Source organism: Macrotis lagotis, chromosome X, assembly GCF_037893015.1.
Source record: "Macrotis lagotis isolate mMagLag1 chromosome X, bilby.v1.9.chrom.fasta, whole genome shotgun sequence".
In the NCBI taxonomy this organism is placed as follows: Eukaryota; Metazoa; Chordata; class Mammalia; order Peramelemorphia; family Peramelidae; genus Macrotis; species Macrotis lagotis.
The window spans coordinates 644,375,733-644,403,394 of record NC_133666.1 but is presented as its reverse complement, the minus strand read 5'-3'; the positions used below and the strand labels follow the sequence as shown (position 1 = coordinate 644,403,394).

The 27,662-nt window shown below is 47.8% G+C and overlaps 1 protein-coding gene across 5 annotated transcripts in view; it reads left to right on the top strand.

Moving 5' to 3' along the window:
• Window positions 1-24,413, top strand: part of SBNO2 (strawberry notch homolog 2) — a 213,205-nt gene extending 188,792 nt beyond the window's left edge. For 2 of the 5 annotated variants that reach the window (XM_074204526.1, XM_074204527.1), the window contains exons 15-29: window positions 721-906; window positions 2,279-2,454; window positions 5,195-5,326; window positions 6,447-6,582; window positions 7,976-8,088; window positions 8,447-8,518; window positions 8,932-9,040; window positions 10,936-11,010; window positions 11,891-12,034; window positions 13,675-13,769; window positions 14,385-14,477; window positions 15,572-15,703; window positions 16,346-16,422; window positions 16,923-17,113; window positions 17,214-24,413. In XM_074204526.1, the coding sequence (XP_074060627.1) occupies window positions 721-906; window positions 2,279-2,454; window positions 5,195-5,326; window positions 6,447-6,582; window positions 7,976-8,088; window positions 8,447-8,518; window positions 8,932-9,040; window positions 10,936-11,010; window positions 11,891-12,034; window positions 13,675-13,769; window positions 14,385-14,477; window positions 15,572-15,703; window positions 16,346-16,422; window positions 16,923-17,113; window positions 17,214-17,782 (2,300 nt within the window). In that variant the 3' untranslated portion in view covers window positions 17,783-24,413. The remainder of the gene's footprint in view (window positions 1-720; window positions 907-2,278; window positions 2,455-5,194; window positions 5,327-6,446; window positions 6,583-7,975; window positions 8,089-8,446; window positions 8,519-8,931; window positions 9,041-10,935; window positions 11,011-11,890; window positions 12,035-13,674; window positions 13,770-14,384; window positions 14,478-15,571; window positions 15,704-16,345; window positions 16,423-16,922; window positions 17,114-17,213) is intronic. The other 3 variants (XM_074204524.1, XM_074204523.1, XM_074204525.1) reach the window with 2 other exon arrangements.
• Window positions 24,414-27,662: the final 3,249 nt, after the last annotated feature.

Genomic DNA, 27,662 nt, shown 5'->3' with positions numbered 1-27,662 from the left:
CTTGTGCGGGCAGCTTCAGAGCAGCTGCCCCAGTTTGGAGAGGCCTGCTCTGTTATGTTTGCCTGAAGCAGGAGGAGGCAGGGTGCTGTTCCATTTATTTTATCACTACCCTGCCCTCCATGCAAGGTAAGATTCTGGTTTCTTGTCCCCACATGTGTTATTTCAGCTTATTCCCTGCCAGCTGGACCCTCACTCTGTAGCTCCTCTCTACACAAGGGATAGGGTCAGCAGCTAACAAGAAGTGGCCATGAGTTTGGCCTCCAGAGATGCCCTAGCTGTACAAGCCCAAAAACCCTTTTTGCCCAGAAACTGACACAAACGTGTAACCATATGGCTGCCATCCACAATCCCCTGGATCATGAGTTAGCTGGGACAGGCTGTCACCAGGGAAGATTTCTCTGGAAAGATGCTCTCAGGGAAGCAGAGGGTAATCAGAATAGACCTGCAATCATTCCTCCTGTGTCACTGGACCACAAGGGAGTCAAGGACAGGCACAGTGAGGATGGTGACAGAATCAAGTGGGCAGATCTTCCTTTATCTGTTTCCTTTCCTTTTTTTGGAGGGAACCCATCTCTGCTTTGGTCTCTCTGGCCATTTTTTTATTTGGGGAACCCTTGGCTTTCTGATGACTTCTCTGTCCGCATCTTTGCCTGCCCTGTCCACTGACCAGAGTGCCCACCCTTCCCCTAGTGACAGCGTCACTTGATGCTTCTTCTGCAGGGAAGCCCAAAGGCCGGCCTGCCAAGATTTCCAAGATGGTGTGTGAGTTTCCAGGAGTCATCAAGATCAGCGATGACAGCAGCACAGACTCTGACCTTGGCCTTGATAGCGACTTCAACTCTTCCCCGGAGTCCCTCATTGATGATGATGTCGTCATCATCGATAACCCCTCTTCAGACGACAGAGGTAGTGCTTGGTGACAAGGGGAAAGGGATGTGTGCTAGGCTGACTGGACACAATTGGCTTTTGGTCCACTGCATGATCTTCTTTGTGGCTAGTCCATATTTTTATTCCTTCCCTTGAATCCCAGGACCCTGGAGTCAGGAGATCTGTCTTTGAAGCCTAGGTTGTACTAGCTGAGTGACTTTATGCAAATATCTCACTACCCTGAACTTCACTTTCCTCCTGTGTACACTGAGGAAGTTAGACTTAATGACCTCTAAGGTCCCTTCAGTTCTTGAGATCTTTGAAGCCTTGCATATAAGGTGAGAATGTAGGTATGAGTCCTTTCCACACTGGGCAGGTTAAGTCATTATCCTCATCTGGTCCCAGGCCAAACATTCTCAGAACTCTCTGTATCTGTGGAAAGCAACTGGATTTGTGAGCTTTAAGAGAATGGCTGTGAGGAAGACGCCATCTAAACTATAAAATACCATAGAAAAGCCAGTCAGGGGCGGCTAGATGGTACAGTGGATAGAGCACTGGCCCTGGAGTCAGCAGTACCTTTTGTTCAAATCTGACCTCAGACACTTAATAATTACCTAGCTGTGTGGCTTTGGGCAAGCCACTTAACCCCATTGCCTTGCAAAAACCTAAAAAAAAAAAAAAAAAAAGCCAGTCAGCTCAATTAGCAGCTTATGACCCAGCTCAGTGTGTTCCCCTCTCAGGAATCCTTGCAAGGTTCTTTAGCTCACTTCTGATCAAAGACCTCAGATCTGGGGCTGGTGGGATTGGTCTTAACTCTCCAGCTGGTGTGTCTTGAAGGGCAGGGGGGCATGTCTTAGACAGGAATGTGCCATGTACCAAGAGGAGAGTGAACCCCTCCTCTATGCTTCAGGGTCTATCCCTGAATGGCCTCCCTCCTCACGAGTCAGAGGGATTGCGGAGGGCATTTGCCTACCTTGACCCACTACTGCTCGAGTGGTCATCCAGCGTCTGTCAGCCCTGACTACTACCTCAGGAGGCAGCCCATCCCATTGCAGTATTAAGAGATTTTTCCTCCTAATGGTGAATCAGAGCTTCCCCCCATTGGTTCTGGTTCTGCCATCTGGAGCCAAGTCAGATAAGTAATTCCTCTTTCTCCTGTATAAAATTTAGAAGAGAGACTTGATTTGGAGTCAGAGATAAGGCTTTGTCACCTTGAGCAAGTCTCTTGACTCCTCTTGTTTGGTTCCCCCATCTGTAAAATGAGGGGGTTGAATTAGATGATCTTGGAGGGTTCTTCTGAAGTCGAATCTTATGAAATGTGACAACTTTCCAAATGTTTGAAGACACTGACCCCGTCCCCTGAAGTCTTCCCCCTGCTCATTCTGGCTTTTTATGTGTATACCTCTTCCAGGTCCTTTGCACTATTATGGCTCCCAGAGGGATGTCCACGGCCCTGGGGTGCTGGAAAAAGTCGAGAAACTGAAACAGGATCTTCTGGCCAAAGTCAGAGCCCTGGGCAGAGATCTACCTCTCAACACCCTAGACGAACTCATCCATAAGTTTGGAGGCCCTGAGCATGTGGCGGAGGTAAGTCTGTCTCTGAGACTACTGTTCCAACCTGGGCAGGGGCTAGCCTCTCCACCCTGGTAGAGGTTCTAAGCAGTGTCTTCATGATGATGTGCACAGACTGTCCAGAGCTGGCTCCTTCCCATGGTGTTCATCATGGCACCCAGTGATTAAAACTGGAGGCTGTGGGATACTGTGCTGGTTCTGTCTGGCCAGAAGGGAAGGAAGGACCTGTCTTCCCTAGTGTGGGTTCCTGATAGCACTTTAGCCTGATTGACCAGAGTCGTCATTCTGGGATTTTTTCCATAGAGCTAATTTAGGGATTGAGAAGGCAGGTCTGAGTTCTGGTTCTGGGTCATTAGCTGGGCTATCCAATGTAGCCTGAGCCAGAGGTGGATTCTCAGAGGACAGGTTAAAGAGCCATAGCAAGCAGAATAGCAAGCAGAGAATCCTGAGTATGGCAGAGACGTCTTCAACACCACAGATCCTGGCTTACTTCGTCTTCTGGGAGAGTATCAGCAATGAACCCATTATGCCTTGAGGTAGCCCATCCTGTGCCTGAGTTAGGAAGTCTTCCTGCCTTTTCCTGCAGTGCCCCCAGTCCTGCCCACTAGGGTCAGGCCAAGCACATCCATTTCCTCTTGGGGATGCCCACCTTTCAGCTACTTGAATGGCCTCCCTCAGAAGGCGTCACTTTTTCAGACAAAAAGGTTCCCTTATTCCCCAACACCTTCTTGAGTGCCCTCCAGATTGTCCTCATCACTTCTAAAGTAGGATACTTGGACCAGGCAATGGGCAGAGTGATGCCTACAAAGTAGAGTGGGCTCCCCAGCCCTTCTAGGGTCTAGAGCTCCAGGTTCAAAGTCGGCCTGTAAACCAACTGCTGCCATCTGCTGGTCAGTCCTGGCCCTAGGGGAGCCTGGGGAGGAGCTTGAGGTACTTGGGTGAGCTAGATTAGGGGCAGAGGGTCCTAGCTGCTTCTGAAAGCCCGTCAAAGACCTGGGCAGTATTACCCAGTGAATACACTGCAAAAATGGATCTTCCCTTGCAGTTCCACCTGCTTCTCTTGTTAGTATAAGTGGAAATGACAATCAATTGGGGTTTCTACATGCTGAGAGGATCTTGGAGACCCTCTTATTTTGTTTATTGATTTAATTATTGACTGAGGGGCAGCTAGGTGGCACAGAGAACAGGAGTTGGAATCCAGCCTCAGACATGACTCTCACTAGCTGTGTGACCCTGGGCAAGTCACTTACTCTTGATTGCCTCACATCTAGGGCCATCTTCAGTCGTCCTGATTCATATCTGGCCACTGGACCCAGATGGCTCTGGAGGAGAAAGTGTGACTGATGACTTAGCATAGCAGCCCCTCACTCAAATATGATTCGTGTTTGTCATGGCATCAATTTCCTGATGTTGTGGTCTTTGAAAATGAAGGACAAACATTAATTATTGGCCAGGTCTTTGGCTTCAGCAGACTAGGAATCTCCTGGTGAGGAACTGAACCTGTGCCAGGTAAAGCCAGGCAGTATCTCCTTCCGTCATCAGAGAGTGACCCATAACACCAAGGGCCTGAGGGATGTCGCTTAGAGTTGTACAGCCAGTGTTCACAGAGGCAGAACCTTAACTCTGGCCTGCCCCCTGTGTCTGGCACTCTCCATCCTCCCATGCTGACCGCATTAAGGCCCAGAACACCCTGTAGGGCTTCCTGAATGAGGGAGACATTCTCAGAAGAGCTCAGCCTCGCTCTCTACCCATGTGGGTACAGAAAGAATGTGTATGTGCATTCAGATGAAGATTCTGTAAAATGGATCCATCCATGCACACCTCATGGGCTAGCCCTGCCGAGGGCCAGGGAGCCCACTGGCTTCAGAATGGGGTTAGAAGTCATTGTTGGCGGGAGCAGCTAGGTGACACAGTGGATAGAGCACCGGCCCTGGAGTCAGGAGTACCTGAGTTCAAATCCGGCCTCAGACACTTAATAATTACCTGTGTGGCCTTCGGCAAGCCACTTAACCCCATTGCCTTGCAAAAACCTTAAAAAAAAAATCATGGACAGGTGACTGGCATTTGGGATGTAGGGTGGTGTGGTATACCCCATGAGCAGCTGGCCCCTCAGTGCTCCCTGACATAAAAGCCTTGCATGCATAGATAGAGCAGAGGAAGAGGCCATTACTGTCATTGAGCCCAGCATTTCACAGTTGAGGCCCATACATGGGAAGACCTTGCCCAGGTCCCGCAGCCAGAAAGTGCCCAATATGGAATTCAAATTAAGACCTTTCTTACACCAAGTCTAGCATCCTGTCCACTGCACCCCGAGGGCAGAATCATACCCTGCCTCTCTCTCTCAAATGGATGTTGACCATAGTGTAGCCACCACTATCTTCAAGAAATCATAATTGCAGGCTGCCCCAAAGACAGCTTTTTTCTGAGCCTCAGTTTTCCTCTGTAATAATCTGTATAGTCTGTACAAGGTAAGGTATGCCCCCGCAGCCGGGTGTCCTCATGGCAGGGGCTGGAAAGGGAGGTAGTGGCCAGGCTTCTGTGGCCCAGCTTTGCCACAGCTTCATATAGTCTGTGCATATATCTAGTATGGGCTTGTGGTGAGGAAAGCATTTTGTAAGTCCTAAATGACATCAGAGGTCGTTATCCTTTTGAGGACCTCCCCCTTCTTCCTCTAGGACCTTTGCCTTCCCCCTCTAGCGCATTATGTGGTTGTCCATTCTTGTTAATGGTCCCTTCCCTCTCCCCTGGGCTACAGATGACTGGAAGGAAAGGCCGGGTTGTGTCCAGACCAGATGGGACAGTTACTTTTGAGTCACGTGCAGAGCAGGGTCTTTCTATTGACCACGTGAACCTGAAGGAGAAGGAGCGTTTCATGAGTGGAGAGAAGGTGAGTTGGTCCTTAGCCCCAATCTGTGATCTAGGAAAGAAATATAAAGGAGCTCAGTATGTTAGAGCATTGGTTCAGGGCTAAGAAGGTGAAATTTAACAGAGATAAATGTGAATGAACAAGTGCAAAATGGAGGAAGGAAGCCAAGACAGCAGTTCTGAAAAAGAAATGGATATTTGAATGTTCCACATGCTCAATATTATTCAACAAATATGATGACCAAAGGAGCAAATGGAATCTTTGGCTGCAGACCCCTGGTCAGACTCCTAGAATACCACCTTCAGATGTAGACATAGTGATCCACTGGAGAACATCTCATACCCTGGGACCAGGAGAGGGAAAGGCCTTGGAATCATGCCTGAGGAAGACCACTGGGAAAAGAAAAACCTTAGGAAAGACAGGATAACTTTCCACAAGGATTTGAAGAACTGTCCTGTTCAAAAAAAAAACCAAAACATGCTTTTGCTTCACAAACAGGCAGAATCAGGACAGTGATGAAACTGTTGCCTAAGAACTAGACTCAGACTGGCCACTGGATAGGAGGGAGCCCCTTTACCTTAAGGGTTTTGAGCCAAGGCTGGAGCAGGGGCCAGATCTGGCCCACCACCTGTTCTGAATAGCAGCTAAGGAGTTTTACATTTTAAAATAAAATTTCATCATATTTAAAAATCTAGCAACTCCTTGTCCCCAAAAACAGACACTGGAGTCAAACTTAGTACCCAAGCCCTACTTGAGAAGCCCTGGGCTAGAAGATTATTTGTCATTTGGGAGGTTCTGGCCAGGTACAGGTCAGGCTTTATGTTCCTTAGAAAGTTGAGATTTTGTGATTTAGACAATTTCTTAGAATCCCCTTCAGCTCTCATTCCTGTGATCTCTGATGAGTTATCACTGGGAAGTGGACCCAGACTTAGTGGCTCCAGAGTGTAGGAGGTAGAAGTCGATCTTGACCCTCACCTCACCTTTGGCTGCTCTGAAGGGCAGCGCTCGGGCTCTAATACTGCCACAGACCCTGGCTGATGCCACAGTGGTGGCAGTGCCAGGCTACCACTCTGGGGTTGGGCAGGTCAGTGGTGCCTGACCCAGGGAGTCTCCTCTCATGTCTCCTCTGCCTCTCCTCCAGCTGGTTGCCATCATCTCAGAGGCCTCCAGTTCAGGGATCTCCCTGCAAGCAGACAGGCGAGTGAAGAATCAGAGGCGCCGGGTCCACATGACACTGGAGTTACCCTGGAGTGCCGACCGGGCCATCCAGCAGTTTGGTGAGCATTGGGGGAAGGTGTACACCTCTTGGGGTCCCCCGGGGGCTTGTCAGCAGTGGGAGGGGACCCCAGCTTCATTCCTGAGGGGCCTAGTTCTTCTAAAACCAAAACTAATCTGCTCCCCAAGCTTGCCTCCATCCAATCTCCATTTCTGTTAAAGGTATTGCTTCTTCCTCAGTTACTCAGAGTGAAAACCTTGGCATTTTCTTTGATCTTTCTTGCTGAACTCATTTCTCATGTTCATTTGTTCACATATTTATTAAGCACCTGCTATGTGCAGTTCTTGGCCCTTGGGAAAAGACCAACTCAAAACACCATCTTCATTGTCCTACAGTTTAATAGAGACTGCACTTTATCAGCCAGAGCCCGGACTTGGGCTCTGGTGGGAAGACTGACCCAGCCCAGCCAAGTAGAAGTCTCTGCCAATGGCAGACATTATCATAACTTAGTTCAAAGAAAGAGCCAGAGGCAGAGTGAGAGAAGCAGGAACATGAGGAAAAGAGAAGAGAAATAGAGGGAGAGAGAGAGGTCTCAATTCACATTCTGTTTCCACTGCTTATGTATACTACCCGTGCGACCTTGGACAATCACTTACATTGTCCAAGGGCCTTACCTCTAGAGCACCTAGAGGTCCTTTCTGAGGCCTATGCTCCTGGTCTGTCAGAACCACGAGTAACTGTAATGGCACAGTCACAGAAGGCAGAGGGAAAGGTGCTGGCAAGGGAGGACACTTGAGTGCCATTTGTGAGCAAAATGAGCTGTGGATTTAGTCCTTAAAGCCCCTCCCATGGGTTCAGAGCCAGGGAAGGTTCTTTAAGTGTAGATGACCCCACATCTCTGCCAACCCCGATCAGTGCATGGGAAGTCTTGGGTAAAGGTCATCGCCACCAGAAGGATCAGGAAAGGATTTTTGGAGAAGCTGTCACTTGAGCTGGGTTTTAAAGGAGGGTTAGGAAGGATTCAGATGAGGAGGAGGACAAGTTTTTCTAGGCCTCAGGACCATACTGAGCCCACAGTGGGTTTGGGGTCAGAGAGCAGCTTGGAGCGCAACAGTCTGGATAGGGAAAGAGATCAAAGGCAGTAAAGATCAACTGGAGATTCCAAGCGGAGGGATAAGGCCAGTTGATCAAATCTCCCTCCCCAAGACTTTGTCTCCACTGTGCTTCCTTCTCACCTGGATGATGAGCAGGTTTAGCTTTCTATCCAATTCCCCTCCCTCTATTCCTCCCTTTCTCCAGTCTCCCCTTGGCAGAGCAGCAGTGTATTCCCCTAATTCTTGGGTCACCCTCCAAGAAGAAGTCTTTTACCTTGACCCCATTACCAACTTCACCCGCTGGACCACTTCCACTCCTTGATGCTGACCCCCAATCTCTGTGGGGTTGTTTCTTTCTAGGTCGAACACATCGATCAAACCAGATCTCAGCTCCTGAATATGTCTTCCTGATCTCAGAACTGGCTGGGGAGAGGAGATTTGCCTCCATCGTTGCAAAACGTTTGGAGAGTCTGGTAAGTTTCCCTTGTGGCCTGGGTGACCTTGCTCCCCCTCCCGCTCAAAAGCATCTCCCTCAACCAGAGTCGCATGGGGAGTCAGGGCTGCCCAGTGCCCACGAGGTTCGAGCCCCAGCTTTAGTCAGGTTTGTGATGGAACATAAAGTTGTATTCCAAGCCCATTATTTAGAGGAGTGTCTGCCTCCTTTGAAGCCCACAAAGCCTCTTTGCTAGGTAAAGCTGCAAGGTCCTTAACCAAGAGTTTACTGAGTTTCTCACGTTTGCTAGGCCTCCTGGACTAGGTTTTGCTCTGTTCTCCCATAATCCCCCAGAAGAAGGTCCTCTAGACAAGTAGCCCTCCCCCTCTTTCTTACAGGGTGCCTTGACCCATGGGGACAGAAGAGCCACTGAATCCAGGGACCTCAGCAAGTATAACTTTGAGAACAAGGTAAGGTGTGCCCCAGCAGCTGGGCATCTTCATGGCAGGGGCTGGAAAGGGAGGGTAGGTAGTGGCCAGACTTCTGTGGCCCAGGCTGGAGGTATCTTGGGAAGGGTATTAAACTGGCAATCACATCCAAGTGATGGCTTAAAAGCTGACCTTGAAACCACATCAACCCTGAGCCTTATTTTCTTCATCAATAGAGTTCACGTTTATAACTCCCAATCCCCCAGAAGTTGTCGAACCAAAACAATGTGCCTTGTAAACACTAACTTAATTACATAAACGTGAACCTGGATTGACCCAGTCTCAAGCTGGACCCCCTCTATCTGCATCCCTTTCCCTCCTGCCTTCCCCTGGACTGTGAGGGCCGGGCAGATCTGTCCCAGGGCCAGCACCTAACTGGTGCCATCTCCTTACAGTATGGAGCCAGAGCCCTGGACAGAGTCCTGTCTGCCATCCTGAACCAGTCTGAGAACAAAGTCCCCCTGCCCAAGAACTATCCAGGAGGAGATGCCGCCTTCTTTCGAGGTGAGCCTTGGGTGAAGAGTGAGGAGATGGGGTCAGCCAACCTTGGGGAAAGCCCTGCCTATCCAGAGGGACCACCAGAATGACAGGAGCCTAGGCAGGGTGCTCAGTGTCTGGGTCCTGGCTTGGGGCCTCCTGGGGGAGTGGTGGGCTCCCCTCTCCTCCACCACCACCAAACATCAGTGTTTTCTCAGTTCAACAAGTTATATTTATGAAGTGCTGCCAAAGAAATTTGAGCCATGGTGCAGCCCCCCTCCAAGCCTGGGGCTCCCATTAGGGGAATCCACCCTAACTCATCAGGGTGCCTTCCTCATGCTGAGCGCCAGGTGGCGCCAGAGTGCATAGCACCGGGCCCCCTCGGGGGGCTCTGCCACTAAACCATGCCTGCCTCGGTTTCCTCATCTGTAAAGTGGGGATAATAACACATCCTCCTCCAGGGCATGTTGTGAGGGTTAAATGAGGCAGTACTTGTAAAGTGCCCTAGAAACCTTCTATGTGGTGCTGGCTGTCATCAATATCATCAGCAGCAGCAGCATGTATTCTTTTCATCTGTGCCATCTGGTCTGAATTTTTCTGTTTGCCTCTTTTTATCTCATCCATCCTCTGGCAGAGGTGGGAAAGGGCTCTCAGACTTGACTGTCCTTCCTATTCAGGGGACCTCAGGCAAATGTTTCACAGTTTTGCCCCTGGCTCCCTCAGCTGTGAAATAAGGAGATTTGACCAGGTGGCCTTGAGGGAGGCCCTTCCTATCTCCTCTCCCGACTTAGCATTATTCGAGTAGGGGGTAAGACACATCTCATAGAGGTACGTTGGACAGTCTAGGACAAAGTGTGATGAGAGGCCCTGGACAAGCTGAGACCCCAAATTTAGAATGCCCCCATGGAGTGAGGGTGGGGGTGCTTGTCTTTGCATGCCCAGCCCTGGCACCAGGCAGAGGAAAGAGGAGGGCATTCCAGACCCAAGCCTGAAGGCAGGAAAACCCAAATCATGAAGGCCCAGAGACCTCCAGTTGATTTGAACAATAGCAGATGATAACGTGTACTCAGGCTGGAGAAGAGGAGACCTTGAAGGACAGGCACAGGTGTCTTGGGAGGACTAGCTGAGTGTGGTGGCTCTTGGAGGCCCTTGACCAACCCTTAGCAGGGCCTGTGTAAGTGAAAGAAACACCCTCTCCTCTGCTCAGGACCACCATTTGGCTCTAATTCGAGGCTCAGGCTGGCAGTGATCTCTCAGAAGATCCCAGATCTGATGTCAGGCAAGCCTAGGTCCAGGACTGTCAGTGACTTAGAGCTCAGCCTGAGAGGCAATAGGTAGGTAGGTAGGAGGGTAGGTAGTTAGATAGACAGATAGATAGTTATGTTGATTTAGATAGGTTGATTTTCTATCTATATGGATATAGACTGGGTCTGGTGTTGGGCTAAGTGAAGGAAGGTCCCAGGTGAAGAGGAACAGTTCTTGAAGGCTGTCTTGTTGTTATGGGATTTTTTTATTTTGTTTTGGAGGTTCTTGTGAGGCAATCAGTTTTGTCTGAGGCTAGATTTGAACTCAGCTCTTCCTGATTCCAGGGCTGGTGCTCTATCTACAACCCCACCTAGCTTCCCCATTTGAAGGCTGTTTTTTGAATGATGAAGGAGATGGCAACATGGAAAAATCAGGGACCTGTGAAGAACTGAGGACTGGGCTCCATTCTGGCCTGGGTAGAATGAGGTCTTGGTCCAGGAAGACTTCCTAGATGAGAGAGACTTTCAGATTGAGCCTTGGAGAAGAATAGACAGGACTCTAGAAGAGGCATTCAAGCCCGGGGGGTGTCGTTGGATGCCTTTGGCTTCCGTAGTGGAAGTATTTCAGGGGAGGTAAAGGAAGGGCTGCTGCTCATCATCTTGCCTCTGTCACTGTAGAGATGAAACAGGGCCTGCTCTCCGTGGGAATCTGCTGCCGAGAGATGAAGTTTGGCTGCATTGCTATCGAGAAGGGTGAGTCCCAAGGAAAAGTCAGGCCTGGAAGACCACTGGGCTCCCTGGATGGCCACTGCTCTCCCATCTAGCCAGAGCCCTACCTGTCTTCTATGGAGGCCATCTTCCCCATCTTATCCAGAATACTCTGTTCAAGTCATGCCTGCAGATAGGTCACTGAACTTCTGAACAACCCAGGTTTCCTCATTTGTAAAATGAGGAAATAACACTTCTACTTTTTAGTTCTTCTGTAGTTGTAGCATAGTGAACACCTGGATGATGCTGTGGATAGTGGGGGATGTAGAATCAGAAACACCTACTAGGTTCGTGACTTTGGGCAAGTCCTTTTGCTTCCATTTGCCTTAGTTCCTCACCTGTAAAATGAGAAGAGTAGAATCTACCTCCCCGGGTTGTTGTAAAGAATGAATAAGATAGTATTTATAAAGCACTTGACCAACCTTCGAGCCCTAAGTGCCGGTACTGTTATTGTTGTTTTTATTATAGTGTATAAAAAGTGGACTTCAGAGCCAGAGTCCTAGGTTAGAGGCCTGTCTTGATACCTCCTGGCCATGACCCTGAGTCCTAGGTGATAGCCTGCACTGATAGTTTTCTCCTTAGGGAGTTCCTCTCCCAGTGAAATCCCAAGTCCCTTCACCACCCCTGTGTCACAGGACTAGGGAGGTACTTGGTTAAATCTATAGAACTGAGCTGCTGGCTCATAGTGGAAGATCTCCCTCCCCACAATGAGGCAATCTCACCTATCCTTGCTGGCCTCTACAGGAGGCCTGGACCAGTGCCAGATGGGGTCAGTGGGGTTTCCAGGCCCTGGATACACACTCATGGAGCAGCAGACCCTCCCCTTGGCCCCTGACCTGAGCTGTCTCTTCTTCTCCTCTCCTAGATTGCTCCATCACTAAGTTTCTGAACCGTATCCTGGGATTGGAAGTGCACAAACAGAACACCCTCTTCCAGTACTTCTCTGACACCTTCGATTACCTAATTGAAAAGGACAAGAAGGAGGGCAAATACGACATGGGCATCTTAGGTAAGAGAAGGCATTTGTTGTTGGTGTCCAGAAGCAGAGCCTTCCCAGAACTATGGGAGCTGCCCAAACTTCCTGTTCACACCTTCTTGTGTATGGTGTCTCATAAGTTTATCTATATCCCAGATCCATGTCAAAATTAAAAGACCCTGAAAGTAAGTGGCCTCCTGAGACATTGCTCTGCAAGAAGTAATTCCCCTGTGGAGAGCAATGTCTGGGAGGGATAGTGGACATGTTCATCGACAGAGCCCCAATCCAGACAGACTGACAGCCCAGAAAACCTAATAAGATGAAACTACATAGAATAAAATCTTACACTTGGTGAAAATGAGAGTTTAGTTTATTATAATTACTGTGTTTTTACCATTTTTTTTTATGTTTTCTGTGCTTCAGAGAAACATAGTTATCTCATTTATCCCTCCATCTCGGAGATCCCATATGACAGGTAGTAATATTGGGGGGAGGGGGCGAGAATCAGCACAATGATACAGAAACCTGTTCAATGGATAATACCTCCCGCTTCCACAAAGGGGAATAGTAGTGGGCTCTCACAACTCCTCATGTCAGTCCTACTTGATATATAGAGTTCCCTTGTGTGGGGATATGTGTATGAGAGAGAGAGAGAAAGAGAGAGATGCTTCTCCCTATTCATCACATACATCATTCTTATAGCAAGGGAATATTCTATTACATTCATGTACCACAATTTGTTTAGCCATTCCCAAGCCAATGGGCATCTGCTTTGTTTCTCAGTTCTTTGCTATCATAAAAAATGCTGCTGCAGATTTTTTTTGGGGGGGGTCTATGGGGACTTTCTTCTTCTCAGTGGTTTCTTTGGGTGTATAAGCCCAGTAATGGAGTTTCTGGTTCAAAGAGTATGGACATTTTAGTCACTTTATTTGCATAATTCCAATTTTTTTTTTCACAATAACTATGCCATTTCACAGCTCCACCAACAGTGAATTAATGTGCCAATCTTTTTTACAGCCCCTCCTTCATTGACTGTTGCCCATTTTGGGGTCATTTTCTCCAGTTTGCAGGGTATAGATTTGTAGAGGTAAAATCTCTGAGTTGTTTTGATTTGCATTTCTCTTATTATAATATTATTATATTTGGAGCATTTTTTTTCATGTGGTTGCAAATACTTCTTTTGAGAGTGTTTCTATCTTTTAACCACTTATGTGGTCTTATGTTTATTTTTTATTGTTTCTATTTCTTGGATACCAAACCCTTACAAGAAAAATTTTAATCAAAAAATATTTTTTTCCATTGGACCACTTCCCTTAGGTCCATTAGAAATTGATTAAAAATTCCCATCACAGGATAGGGGAGGGATTGCTAGATGAGGTATAAGGTTGCTGAGGGTGCCACAAAACTGCCCCTGAGAGTTGGCACACTTGGCTGACTGGACAGGGAGTTGGGCACCTTGCTCTTCAGGCCAAGACTCCATGGCCACATGGCGTGTTGTTAGAGGGGTGAGCAGATCGGATTCAGGAGCCTCTGATGTCTGTGGATCATCAGGAGTGAGTTCATGAAGAACTCGAGGCGTGAGACCGCTAGTTTCTGCCACGGAGAGGGCTGGCCTTAGTATCTGTGCGCAGTCATCTCCAAAGCCCTCACCTGCATCTTCCTCCTTCCCTTAGACCTAGCCCCGGGAATAGATGAGATCTATGAGGAGAGCCAGCAGGAGTTCCAGACGCCCGGCCACCCTCAGGATGGACAGGTTGTCTTTTACAAGGTAACTGTGGCCAGCCCAGATCCCTCCTTCCTGGGAGCCCCAGACTTAGCCTCTTCTTCAGGATCTCTGCTAGTACACACTGACCTGAGGGTATCACCTGCCTCCTTCTGTGCCGACCTCATCACACCTGCCCCCTTCCTTCCCAGTCCACCAGAAAATCTGAGATTATGAGAGTCACAGGCCCCAGATTCAAATGCTGGCCCTAATGCTTACTACCTTTGTGTTCTTGAGTCTCTCCATTCCCTTCTCTTCAGAGAGGACTAGATGGCTCAATGGCTGGACATCATCGCAGACAATTTCCTGGATTAGGGAATGAGAAGAACTTCATCAGTTGTTACACAAATTTAAAAAAAAAAAGATCTTGCAGAAAGAGCCCTTTGTACTTCCCACCTGGTCTCTGAGGACCCTTCCAGGTCCACCTGGAGCCTGCACATGTGCCACTGGGAGCCCGCGCATACTCCACTGGGCATCCACAATCCTGCCCAGCCCATGACCTCACAAGGTGTTTTAGACTCAGACAGGAGAAGTAGATAAGAATCAGCCAAGGCACCATGTGAGTGGTAGGGGTGACGATGAACTTGGTAGTGGAGTCACTGTGATTACTATTTTTTACAGATCAGTGTTGACCGAGGCTTGAAGTGGGAAGAGGCCTATGAGAAATCACTCCAGATGACCGGCGCCTATGATGGCTTCTACCTCTCCTACAAGGTGAGCGGCACTCTGTGGATTGATGATCTCCTAGCATTGCATGGTGGCTGTTTCTCAGAGGCATCCCAGCCATCCTGCTCCTCCTTTGGTCTGGAGGCAGCCGTGACTTGCCTGAGGTCCCCCAGCTTGAGAGCAGCAGTTTAGAGGCTAGAGCCCAGCCCCATTGCTCTCCCCTCATCATGCTACCTTTTGAGAAGCCTGTGTCCTTCTCTGGGTGCCCCCCAAGGGACCCTGAAGTCTTCTAATCTCCTCAGGGTCAGCATGGAAAAGTTCCCAGAATTCCAGCCAAGGGAGAGTCAGACATGTGGATCTCCCTGAGCCTCTGCTGCTCTGGCCCTGCTCACATAAGGTCCTTCCACACTGAGCCTCCATTGTCTTGGCTATGCCCTGCAGCTCAGAGAGAGTACCCAGCCCATCACTGGGTGGTCCTAAGTGGCTCCATTCAGCACAGGCTACAGTCCTCAGCAGCTCTCATGGCATCAGAGCACTTGCCTCATTGCAACTCTCTAAAGTCAAGAGTGCAAAATCATCCTTGTAGCTACAGAAGTGGAAAACTGAGGGTTAGAAAAGACAGGTCACTTGGGGCTGGGATATATCTCAGATCATAGACTTAGAGATAGAAGCAACCTTGGGACCAATTCATCCAAGCCTTCTTGATTGGTCAGAAGGATGGAGCAGGCAGGGAGTGCCTGGTGGGGGTGGGGGGACAGCAGCTTTGGACTGTGGAAGGAAAAGCAGCATCTGCAGAGGACCCCAGGCCATGAGAATTGTGGCCCCTGCCTTGTATGTGGGACAACATGGAGCAGCGGAAGAGGTGTTGGAGTTGGGGGACCCCTGGGTCCAAATCCTTGCTCTACCTCTCATGTGATCCTAGATAAAGCCTTCCAAGCTCCCAGAGCCTCAGTTTCTTTATCTGTAAAATTATGAAGGGTTTGGATTTGAGGGATCTGAAGACTCTCCCAGCTCTCAATCTCTGATGCTGTATCTAGACTCTGCTAGGGTTTCCCTTCCCCTTTCTCAAGGTTAAGTTTCCTCATCCATTCAATGAGTTGTATGGACAACAGACCTCTCATTTTGATGTTCTCTGATTCTAGGTGCGTGGCAATAGGAAGAGCTGCCTGCTGGCTGAGCAGAGCCGTGGGAAACACTTCATCCTGTACAAACCCAACATCGGCAAACAGAGCCAGCCTGAGAGCCTGGACAGTCTCTGCAGGAAGTACCGGCGGGTGAGTCAGGCCTGACCACATCAGCCGCTCTGGGCCCTCTGTTCGGCCAGGCAGAGCACCCAGGACTGTGAATGTCCTCTGGTGTGAAGGATGTGTGGTGGGCCCCAGGCCCGGCTCCTTGCATTGCCCTCATCAAAGGGATCCAGATCAGCCACAAGAAATAAGTAGGGATAGGAATTCACTAGCAGACAAAGGGAGTTTGGGAGCTCCCCAGACAAAACCTGTGAGAGAGCCCCTTCTGGGCCCGTGTACCCTGTTTCTGCTGGAGGACAAAGGCGACAGTGCTCTGTGGAGACTCTTCATTGTAGAAATACCGCTGCTTATTACAGGAGCTCCCTACCCAGAATGGGCCCTCCTTGGACAACAATTCTTTGGGTGATAGAACTCCAGTGCTTCTGGCCACTCACATTCCCAATCTTGGGACTCACTCACCCTTTGGGAGGTATCACTGCTCCTGAGGGAGGGGCCCTGCAGTGAATCAGGGACTGAGTGGCCACAGCTTTCCCTGCTGCCCCTCAGGACTCTTGCCACTACCCTCCCAACAAACCGTGGCAAGGACCTAGGCCTCTCAGCAGGAGTGAGCTCAACACCCCAGCCTTTCAGAGAGGATGAATGTAGCCCACTCAATGCCTTCCTCTGCAGGTGACTGCCGAAGATGCCAAGGAGCATTGGGAGAGCAGCTACACCTTCTCACTGACACACTGTAACCATGCTGTCTGGTGAGTTGGGGGCCCCCCTGCAGACCCCTCCTCCACAGATCAGCCTCAGAGGGCCACACCAGGAGTCCCAGCAGGAAGTTGGTGCAGAGCAGGAATGGGTTGCTTTGGGCCCCAGTGAGTGGGTGCCCCTTGTTAGTGGTCTTTGGGTGACCAATGCTGGATGGCCAATCATTAGGAATGGGGGGGGGAACTGGACTGAATGGCCTTCTAACAGATCTGTGCTCCAATGAACATTGGATTTGGGAGGGTTCCTGGGACAGAGAACAGAGGATGTCTTTGGGGCCAGGGCTAAGAACAGAGGTTGTCCATCAGATCCAGGGAGGGGGCCTGAGAATAGAGGACACAGACAGAGCCAGGGGAGAAAGAGGGAATGGTTCTTAGAACAAAGTACAAAAGATGTCTTTTGGAGCCAGAGGAAGGGGCCCTGAAAACAGAGAATGTCTGTTAGATTCCAAGGGCTCTTGTCCAGCCAACTGCCTGACCCTGTCCACTCCTGCCAGGAACCGACACTGCAAACTGGTCCAGGAGGGCAAGGAATGCTTGCAGGGTGCTCGCCTGCGGCACTACCACATGCTGTGCGGGGCCCTGCTGCGTGTGTGGAGCCGCATCGCCAGCATCATCGCCGAGGTGACCAGCAGCAGCTATCTGCAGATTGTGAGGCTCAAGACCAAGGACAAGAAGAAGCAAGTTGGTGAGCTGGGGTGTCTTCTGGGGAGGGGTCTGGGAGGGGGATAGGCTCCACTGCCTGACCCCTGGGGGCAACTGAACATTGGGGCCTGGGTCTCTGGCAGGCATCAAGATCCCCGAGAGCTGTGTGCCCAAGGTGCTGGAGGAGCTGAAGCAGATGGACGCTGACGTGAAGCGGAAACAGGCACGGGCCGCCCAGCCCATGGGCCTTGTAGACCCCCTGCTGCCCTTCCAGGCATCCCTGCTGGGCTCCTGGCCCCCCCTCTCCATACACTCCAATCCCAGCGAGGTCTTGGACCTGACCTCTGGCCCCTTGGATGACAACCTCCCTGGGGGCCTCCTGAGCCTCGACTCGACGAACCTGCCTTTCTCCACACAAGCCCCTCAGCTGCCACCACCCAGGTTCACCTACCCCCCACCTCTGGACGGGCCAGGGCCCAGCCTGCCCAGCCTGCCCAACCTGCCCGGCAGTCATCCGCTGCCCTCCCACGAACCCTTGCCTCTCCTGCAGCTTCGACCCCCACCGGATGACCTCACCTCCCAAGGGGATATCAATTTCAAGGAGATCCTGGAAGATATGTTGAGGTCTTTGAATGTGGTCCCCCAAGAGAACCCCCTAGGCTTGGAGCGACAGAGTGTCATCCAATTCAGCCCACCCTTTACAAACTCCTAGGACTGGAAACCTGGCACCATCCCTCTCCCTCCACAGGCAGCCCTTTATCTCTTATGGGGCTGATGAAGTGGCAAGAGCACCTGGTCCTTTGGAAGGGTTTAACATCCCTATTTTAGGGTGTAAGTAGGAAGGGATGGACAGATGGCTAGGTAACTATATAGTTCCTTTTAAAACAAAAAAAAAATTTTATTTATATATAATATACATTCACACATCTATATAAATACAAATTTTTTATGTTATATATAAAAGGGTGGGGGTCTGGATGGATTTGCATCCAGTGGCTGAGGCCGCCCAACTCTGTGATTTCCCCTCCCCCTTCTCCAGTCATGCCGTTGTTCAGTTATTACCCCAGGTTTTGGGTGGCAGGGAACTGACCTGACCCCACATATACCCCGCCCATTCCCCTGAGCCTCAAGGGCCAAAGATATAGGAGGGGTAATGGGTTGCTCACCCTATTCTCCATTGTCAGGCAGACTACTGAGAGGCAAGGTGCCAGACTGAGGGTCCGCTCCCATACCCCACAACACTGGGAGCAGAGCAAGGGGCAGAGGGAAGGCATGTTTCTCTGAATTCCCTGAAACTGACTTTGGGTCTGAGCCCAAGCTCAGCCCATCCTCCTGGTCCCCACAAGAGATGGGCCTGCCTGGAGAATCCACAGGAGAAGACATCACTGCCCTCTTTGGAAAGTCCAAAGCTTAGAACCTTAGACTGTTAGATCTGAGAGGAAGGACCTTCCTTGGACCCAGCTCCCTCCCTCCCTTGAGAGATGAAGAAATAGAGGCCTGAAGGGAGCCAAGGCAAGACTAGAACCCATTATCTCCTAAGTCCCCACTCAGGATTCTTAGCACTTCCTCCGATTTCCTCACCCTGAGAAAGGCTATTTAAACTCCTTTGTTGGGTTTGGTCAGCCAGAGGAAAGGACAGATAGCCCTCGACAGTGCCCCTCCCCTCCCCTCTGCCCCCTTCTTTTGTCCACTGGGTGTCCAAGCAGCCCCTCTGCTCCAGCCCAGGGAACCTATCAGGTTTTAGGAGCCCCGGGCCTCTTCTCCCCACTTCTGTCCCCCTCTTCTCCCTGTTTCCCTAAGGATTTCAGGCCTGCCCTGTCAGAAATAGTCTGCCAGGGAAGTTGAGCTTTCAGGTTTTCTCTGCCCTTCTAAAGGGCCCCTCATTTCCCCTGAAAAGAATCATGGAACATCAGCACTAGAAGAGACCTTAGAGATCATCCAATCCAGCCCCCTCATTTTATAGATAAGGAAACTGAGGCTCAGGGCTCTCTGCCTCAGAGTCCTCCGCCCCATAACTGGTCTCCTTCCTCCATCTTTCCTGCCTCCCCTCTCCTTCCTAGTTGCTTCATTTTTTATCTTTGGAGGAATCAACGGACAGCTCTAGTTGAGGTGGTTGGTCCAGTTGACCGTTTAAAGATTAGAGATCAGGAAGGGGACAGTTAAGAGTGAAGATAAGGGCCCCCTTCTTGAGTCTGAAAAGTCTGCGCCTGTCCCCCAGGGCTGATGCGAGGCTTCTCCTGGCCGGCTTCCCTCTCTTCCCACTTCCTTCTCACTGTTTTTCAGGGGAGGAGGGCCAGGGTCCAGGGGCAATGCTGACTGAATGAGTTTCAGGAAGCTACAGTTGGGTTTTATCAGGATTTTTCTTCCCTGGGTCCCTGCCACTCCCTCTACCCTTGTGCCCAAAGGGTAGCAGTGAGTCTTTGTCTCCTCTTATCTTCCAGGGCAGCACCATCCTGGTCCTCCTCTTCTTCCTCCCTCTCTATTTATAATGTCCCCTCTCAGTGTTGGGGAAACCTGGCTCCAATTGCCAGAACCCCCAAAACTGTGGGAGCTGTAATCTCAGGAAAAACCGAAGGTGCTCTCTCTCCCCCGTCTCTGTCCCCACTCCCATGAGGGGATGCTTTTCATGGGTGAATTCCCCCCCTCCTACCCCCACCTTTTTAATATATGCAATTCTCCTCTAACCATATAGCACCTTCACCCCTGACCCCAGGACAGGCAGGGTCAAATATCCGTCACTGGGGATCGTGCCCCTAAGTTATTGCCTCAGTCCTACTGATGGTGTGTTTTGTGTGTATGTGTTTGTGTGTATGTATGTGAGTGTGTGAGTGTGAGCAAGAGAGAGCCTCATGTCATCCCCTCCCCTCTGAGCACTTTGGAATCTGCTTGTTATGTTGGGCCTTCTTGGATTTCTATGTGTATTTATAATTAATTGAAATGTATATATGTAAAAAGAAGATTTTTTTTTTTAGAACATGTGCCTTTTGACTAATTCCTAAATTTTCTACTTGTACCTTACCTTGAAAAATAATTTTGCATTCATTCTGCTCAGTAAAGATGGAAACTCATGGGCTACCCTGTGCTGTTTGTCTAGTTGGGAGTCTCTCCTCTCCCTAGCTTCCCTGCTAGGATGCTGGGAGGGACGGTGAGAGGGAAGGTTTGGGGAGCCCAGGCCCTCTGGTCTCCCCATTGGCTAGAGGCTTTCTTTGAACAATCATAGTCTAATTTCAGAGCTCAAAGGTCCCTTAGAGACCTTGGCATCACCCTGATTTCACAGAAGAAAAAAGTACATGTCTTGCCCAAGGTCACACACAAAGTCAGCAGCAGTCAGGACTAGAACCCAATACTTTTTTTTTGTTTGTTTTTTTAGTTTTTTTCAAGGCAGTGGGGTTAAGTGGCTTGCCCAAGGTTACACGGCTAGGTAATTATTAAGTGTCTGAGGTCAGATTTGAATTCAGGTGCTCCTGACTCCAGGGCCAGTGCTCTATCCACTGCGCCACCTAGCCTCCCCTAGAACCCAGTACTTTTGACTCTTGTCATTACACCCTTGAGAGGGAGTGATCCAAACAGAAGACAACCAGGGTTCAATGTTGTCCTCTCTCCATAGATGCCCTCAACAACAATTAAGCGTTAAGAGCTTATCATACATCCTGCTGCAGACACAAAGACAAAAACAGTCCCTGCCCTCAAGAAGCTTTCCTTCTAATAGGGAAGAGAATATGCAGTGATGTACAAAGAAGCTATACACAGGATAAATTGGGATAATTAACAGAGGGAAGACCTAGAATTAAAAAGGCTCAGGAATGGCTTCTGGGGAGGAGGAATTTTAGCTGAGATTTGAAAGAAGCCAGGAGTAAATTATTGGAGAGAACATCCCAGGCATGAGGGTCAGCTAGTGAAACACCCTGAATCACATTATGAATAGCAAGAAGTTCGGTGTTCCCTGGATCACTGAAAGGGTCTGGGGTGGCATCTCTCTGTAAAGTAAAAAAGACCAGAGGTAGGAAGGAACCTGGTTATAAAAGACTTGAAAAGCTCAACATCATTCAGATTTGATCCTAGAGGTGATAGCCCCTGAAGGGGAAAAGAGGGTAACGTCACATCTGCACTTTGGCAAACGAATGGAAGTGGGGAGAAGCTTGAGGCTGGTGACCCATCAACAGGTAACAACAGTCCAGGTTATAGGGTGAGAAAGCCCCCCGGGGGGGGCAGGAAAGAGAAGAGAGCCTAGACTACTGATGTTTTGGATCAAAAGAACTTGGCACTATATTGGTTACAGGAGGAGAAAGAATAAGGAGTCAAGGCTGATAAACATCCTGTGACTGGGAGGGTGGCAGAGCCCTCAACAGTGATGGGGAAGTTTGGGAAAGGAACTTGGAGCCCAGGTAACAAGTTCAGTTTGAGACATGGACTGGAAGATGTCCATAGGAAATCCGACAGGTCAAGATGTCCAATAGACAGTTGGAGATGGGAGGCGTCCAGTCAGGGCAGAGGCTAGCATTCGATAAAGGGATCTGAGAATCATCTATCTTGAGATGATAATTAAATCTCTGAGAGCTGACATCTGAGAGTGGCTTTGGCTGTCCCCATAACTAGAATGCTTTGTCTCCTCATCACCTCTTGGCTTTCTTTAAGTCCCAGCTAAAATCCCACCTTCTATAGTAGGAGAGGGAATCTTTGACCAAGTAGGTTGTATTGGTCTGCCTTTGCCAGGGCAACCGCAGGCAGGACTAGAAATTCAATAAATTTAGGAACTTCTTAGGGATGAATTAATTAAATATTTGATCAAATGTGGCCCACAAATGATGTTATAAATATCCCAATGGCCCTTGACAGAAAAAAGGTTCCCCTTCCTTGTTCTACAGGAAGCCTTCCCCAATTGCTCATGGCTAGTTTTTTCTCTTTTAATTATTTCTGTCTCCCCTTTTAAATTGTGAGTTCTTCAAGGGCTCAAAAGCACAGTACTTGGAACAGAGTAGACATTTAATAAGTGCTCATTTACTGACATTTCGAGTGAGATAGCTTAGAGGGAGAAGAGATGAGAGCCAAGGCTAGGGCTTTAGAAGACACGCATCATCAGCAGTCAAGGTGGATGAAGATCTAGTACAGGAGTGAAGTCAGTTGTGGGGAGAGAACTGGATGAGAGTAATGTCAAGAAAGCCTGGAGAGAAAAGGGAGCTCAATAGTGTCTTAGACTGTGGAGAGGTCAAAGAAGGTCAAGAAAAAGTCTATAAGATTTGGCTCTATTTGTTCACCCCGGATCTAGTCTCATCACTAAGGGGTATATGGACCCATCTTCCATCTAGCTTCAGTGGAAGAAATGTTTCCTTCTTAGGAAGTGAACAGTTGATTAAAAAGATGGTGTCTCACAACAGTATTTGGATTTCTGGACCATGACTTAAATATAGGAATGTCCTTGACCAGAAGTAGCATGCATCTACAAAGGACTGGTAGAAATGTATTTTTTTTTAGATTTTTTTTTTTTTGCAAGGCAATGGGGTTAAGTCACTTGCCCAAGGCCACACAGCTAGCTAATTATATTAAGTGTCTGAGGCCAAATTTGAACCCAGGTACTCCTGACTCCAGGGCTGGTGCTCTATCCACTATGCCACCTAGCTGCTCTAGAAATGTATTTCCTACAAGTCTTCCAAATTTAGTCCAAATGGCTATAAATTTAAAAGATTGGAGGAAGAAGGTGCTGCCTACAAATATCCACCAAGGTAGCTATAGGAGATAAAGTATAGAAAGATTAGCAGTTGAGATGCACAGAAATTCACAGAAAAAAAAATCCTAGAAAGGAACTAAACTTAGACACACTATCCACACTGTGGATGACAAGCAACCCAACACATGGAGGCAAATTTAAACATCATTGGATAAGAGCCGCATGGAACATGGTTCCTAAAGACTATATATACCTTTTCCCAGAATGATCAAACCAAGTAAAGGCTCCGGGGAGCCAGTGGTGGAAGGGTGAAAGTGGTGGGCACAGATACCCAACATTAATAACATACACTTATGTGAGAAAATCCAAAAAGGCAAAGAAGAGTGCATTTGAGTGACCATTGAGGAGAACAGAAACAAAAGAGAAATTCTACAGACCACCCTGACAGAAAGAGAAAATGAATGTGTTCAAGAACAAAGCCTGGCAAAAGCTTGCTGTGATCATGCTGGGGAATTTCAGTTGTCCAGTTCAGAAAGTCTCCATTCAGCACAGACTGTGTATTTTTTTTTAGTTATATAGATATTTTATTTGTTTTCCAATTACATCTAACATAAGCATTATTTTTGCAAGGTTTTGAATTTTACAATTTTTTTTCCTCCCTCTCCCTCTCTTCCCTCCTTCCTCCCCCCAAAAGAAGACACTCCCTTATAGTCTTTACATTTGCTTCCATGATACCCATAGATCCAAGCTGAATGCAGCACAGTCTAAGAAAGGATAGAAACCAAAAATAAATAAATAAATAAATAAGCTTTGTCTCCAAAACCAGAGGAACTTATAAAAGATTACTGCTCATTAAGAGCCCCATCATAGAAATAATAGAGAAAAGGAAAGCTACTTAGATTTGGGGAAAGCATATTTCAAATAGAATTAAATAGAATTCAAGCAGATGAAAAATTTTTCTACCAATGTCCAGGAGGGATGGAGGACGTGATCTTAGAAATGAATGTCTGAAGACTAAACCAATATGAGTGTTCTAAATGGCTTGTGAATACTTAGTCCAGAGTGATCAAAATGGTTTTTTATTAAGATATCTTAACAAAATGGCACACCTCTCTCAAGGTGGGAGAGAGGCAAGGAAATCCCAAAAATGCAAGGTTTTTTATGCACTTTGAAAGGCCATGTTACTGCCCCTTCATGCCAATCATAGGCTGGGATCCCAATCTAATTGGTACACAGGTCCCCATACATTTTCCCCTCCATTTTCCCCAATCATGCTAATGAGCAAGAACTGCTAGCTCCTTGAGCATACCTGAAGGAGAAGGTCAAGACCCTAGGTTAACTTAAAAATAGGTGGGGCCCACCTGATCTAATCTCAGTTTTTGATCAGATTGAAGCTACCTGTCCATAAGGCTAGAATATAGGCAGAGCCCAATCTTTGTAATATAAACTAACAATTCTTCCTTCACATTCTTGTGGAACCCAAACATCCACATATTCCTCACCATGAGGAAAAAGGAGAGCTGTCTAAAGAGGCTGTAACAGGGGCACTGATCAATTTAGATTTTTATAATATACAGGAAATGGAAGCAAGGGTGGGAATATCAATCAATCAATCTGCTTTTAAGGTACTGCCTTAAAAGCAGGTACTGGGTTAGGGGATGGCAATAGTCAAAAGTGAAATAGTCCTTGTCATCAAAGAGTGTATATGCTATGGGGGGGAGACAACATGTCCAAGTAGAAACAAATTGTGCAAAATAAATACAAGATCATTGTGGGGGGGGGGGGGAGTCCAGAAAGGCATATTGTAAGTGATGTTTGAGGCGAACTTGAAGAGAAAAGGGATCCTAAGGCAGATATGAGGAGAGAATGTGCTCCTTGCAAAGACATGGGGACCAGAGATGGGTACCATGTGAGGAACAGCAATAAGACCAGACTGGAGAGTGTATAGAAGGAGGGGAAAACAAAGGTATATTGGAGCCAGAAGACTTTGCCTTAGAGGGAATAGAGCAAGTTTTGCTTTTTGTTTTGTCTTTTTCCCCCCCAGCTATTTCGAGTTTTATTCTTTTTTGGGGGGGGGGTAGGGCAAATGGAGTTAAGTGGCTTGCCCAAGGCCACACAGTGAGGTAATTATTTAGTGTCTGAGGTCGGATTTGAACTCAGGTACTTGACTCCAGGGCTGGTGCTCTATTCACTGCGCCACCTAGCCGACCCCCGAGTTTTATTCTTAAAGGGAAAAGAGACATGAGGAATTTGCTGAGTTGTAGAAGGATATGATTGAGCTTAAGCTTTAGGGGAATATCTTTGCCAGCTGTGTAGAGGATGGATTGGAGAGAGGAGAGCCTGGAAGCAGAGAGATCATTTAGAAACTATTGTAATAGTCCAGGCAAGAATAAGACCCTAGAATCCTAGTCAATTGAATAGAGACAAAGAAATGGATTCAAGAGACAATTCAGAGGTAGAATCAACAAGATTTGGCAATGTATGGCAAAGAAAAATGAAGAATCAAAAGACCGAAAGTTGAAAACCTGTCTGAACAGAAGGACAGTGGCATTCTCAACAGAAATAAAAATATTTGGAAATGACATGGGGGTAGAGCAGAGGGGACAAGGATGGGACCAAGTATAACTGCTAGTTTTGACATAATGAGTTTGAGGTGCCTATGGGACATCCAGTTCAAAATGCCCATTAGGCAGATGGTGATATAGGATTGATGAGTCATCTGCATAGAAATATTTAATTAAGCACCAAATGAAAGTGTAGGGAAAAGAGATGCTTGGAACTTGGTTACAATCATGCAAGAATCAAGAGGGAACACTTTTGGTAAAATCTTGAAGATGGAAAGAAAGGGTAACCAACAGCATGAAACATTGCACAGGGACCTCAGGAAAGATCATCGGATTTGGCTATAAAAAAGATCATTACTAACTTTGGAGAGTGTAGTTTCAAATGAGTGGTAGACTGGAAGCCAGATTGCAAAAAGGTTGAGGAGAAAAGAGGTAATAGAAGCAATGAGAACAGCAAGTTTTGCTTTTCATTTTGTCTTTTTTTCCCCCAGTTATTTTGGATTTTATTCTTAAAGGGAAAAGAGATATAAGAAGAGAGTATGAGTATGCAGGACTAGGGTCGAGGGGTGTGTGTGTGTGTGTGTTGTGTGTGTATAAGATCTGAAGGGCAGCTAGGTGATGCAGTGGATATAAGCCCTGGAGTCAGGAGTACCTCAGTTCAAATCCAGCCTCAGACACTTAATAATTACCTAGCTGTGTGGCCTTGGGCAAGTCACTTAACCCCATTGCTTTGCAAAAAAAAGCAAATTAAATAAAAATTGCCTAGCTGTGTGACCTTGGGCAAGTTACTTAACCCCATTGCCTCAAATTAAAAAAAAAAGAAAATTAAAAGCTGAGAGAGAAAGGTCTGTATATTTGTGGGGAAGGAATCAGTAGATAGGGAGCGACTGAATCTTAGGGTGCAGGAGATATGAATGTGGAAACAATCTTCTACTCTAGATGACTGGGGATAAGATTAAGGACACAACTAGAGGGATTGACCTTGACAAAAAAAAAAGCCATCTCATCAGATTTGAATGAAGGAGAGAATGTCCTGAGGTTTTGAGGTTAAAAGTAGGAGAAAAGAGGGAGCTAAGAGCCTCCTTATTCTCAGTGATGTGGTCCTCAGTTTGAAAGACATGGGAGGGAATGGTATAGGAGGCTTGAAAAGGAAAGAAAGAGTGGGAGCAACCACTGTGTAACTGGTAAACAGTTGAGTGATAGGGTTACCTTGCTGCAGTGAGGGCCCAGTTTAGATAACACTAATGTCTAGTGGACTCATTCAACACAGTTGGGTGGTTTTTCTTCAGGTCAATTCAGCAACCTATGATCAAGATAGAGAAGATAGATGTGAACAGTCATCCAGGGTCATGGTTTGGCAACAATTCGGTGGTTATAGGAAGAAAGAATGGGGGAGAAGAGAAGCAAGGATTGGGGAGGAGGGGAAGGGATTGCAAAGGACAAGTTTTGATCTAGGACACTATAGGGTCTAGAAGGGAGAAAACCAAAGTCAGAGTAGGGATGATGATGACCCAGGAGAGTAGTGAGGAACTGGACAGTTATGGTGAGGATGGTAATAATAATAGCATTTATATACCACTACATTTGCAACAATTATCTCATGATCCTCAAAACAACTTGGGACAGGGGGAGGGTGATATTATCCCTTTTTTATAGTTGAGGAACCTGAGGCACAGAGAGGTGAATTGACTTGCCCAGGGTCAAACAACGCCATCTCTGGTCTTGCTCCATCATCCAGCAGCTTCTTTTTTTTTAAAAAAAAAAAGAGGGTGAAGGTGAGGAAGATGTGGTAGGGGTGAAGGTACAAAAGCAGATGATGGAAAATCAGCTGCAGATCATAACTAGTATAAAAGTCTATTTTGGCTACTCTCAAGAACCTGTGAAAAGTAGGTTAACTTTGAGGGTTAAAGATCAGGTCAAGGACTTTTCATTTTATCTTCAAGGTACTAGGGAGCCAATGTAGGGTTTTGTTTTTTTTTTTTTTAGTTTTTGCAAGGCAATGGAGTTAAGTGGCTTGCCCAAGACCACACAGCTAGGTAATTATTAAGTGTCTGAGGCTGGATTTGAACTCAGGTACTCCTGGCTGCAGGGCCGGTGCTCTATCCTTGTGCCACCAAGCCACCCCAACTGTAGGTTTTTGAGCAGGTGGGTGTCATTGTCAGCTCTGTGGATCTGGATCAAAGGAAAGTGACTTTTGGTAGCTTGTAGATGGTAGAGAAGGGAGATCCCTCTCTAATAGAGGACAAGGTAGGAGACAGTTATAGTAGTCCAAGGGAGAGATGTTGACAGTAGACAGTGATGTGGTAGAGGGAGAATCAAAAAAAAAAATCAAAAATAAGGGAAGGAGAGGGGAATCAATATTT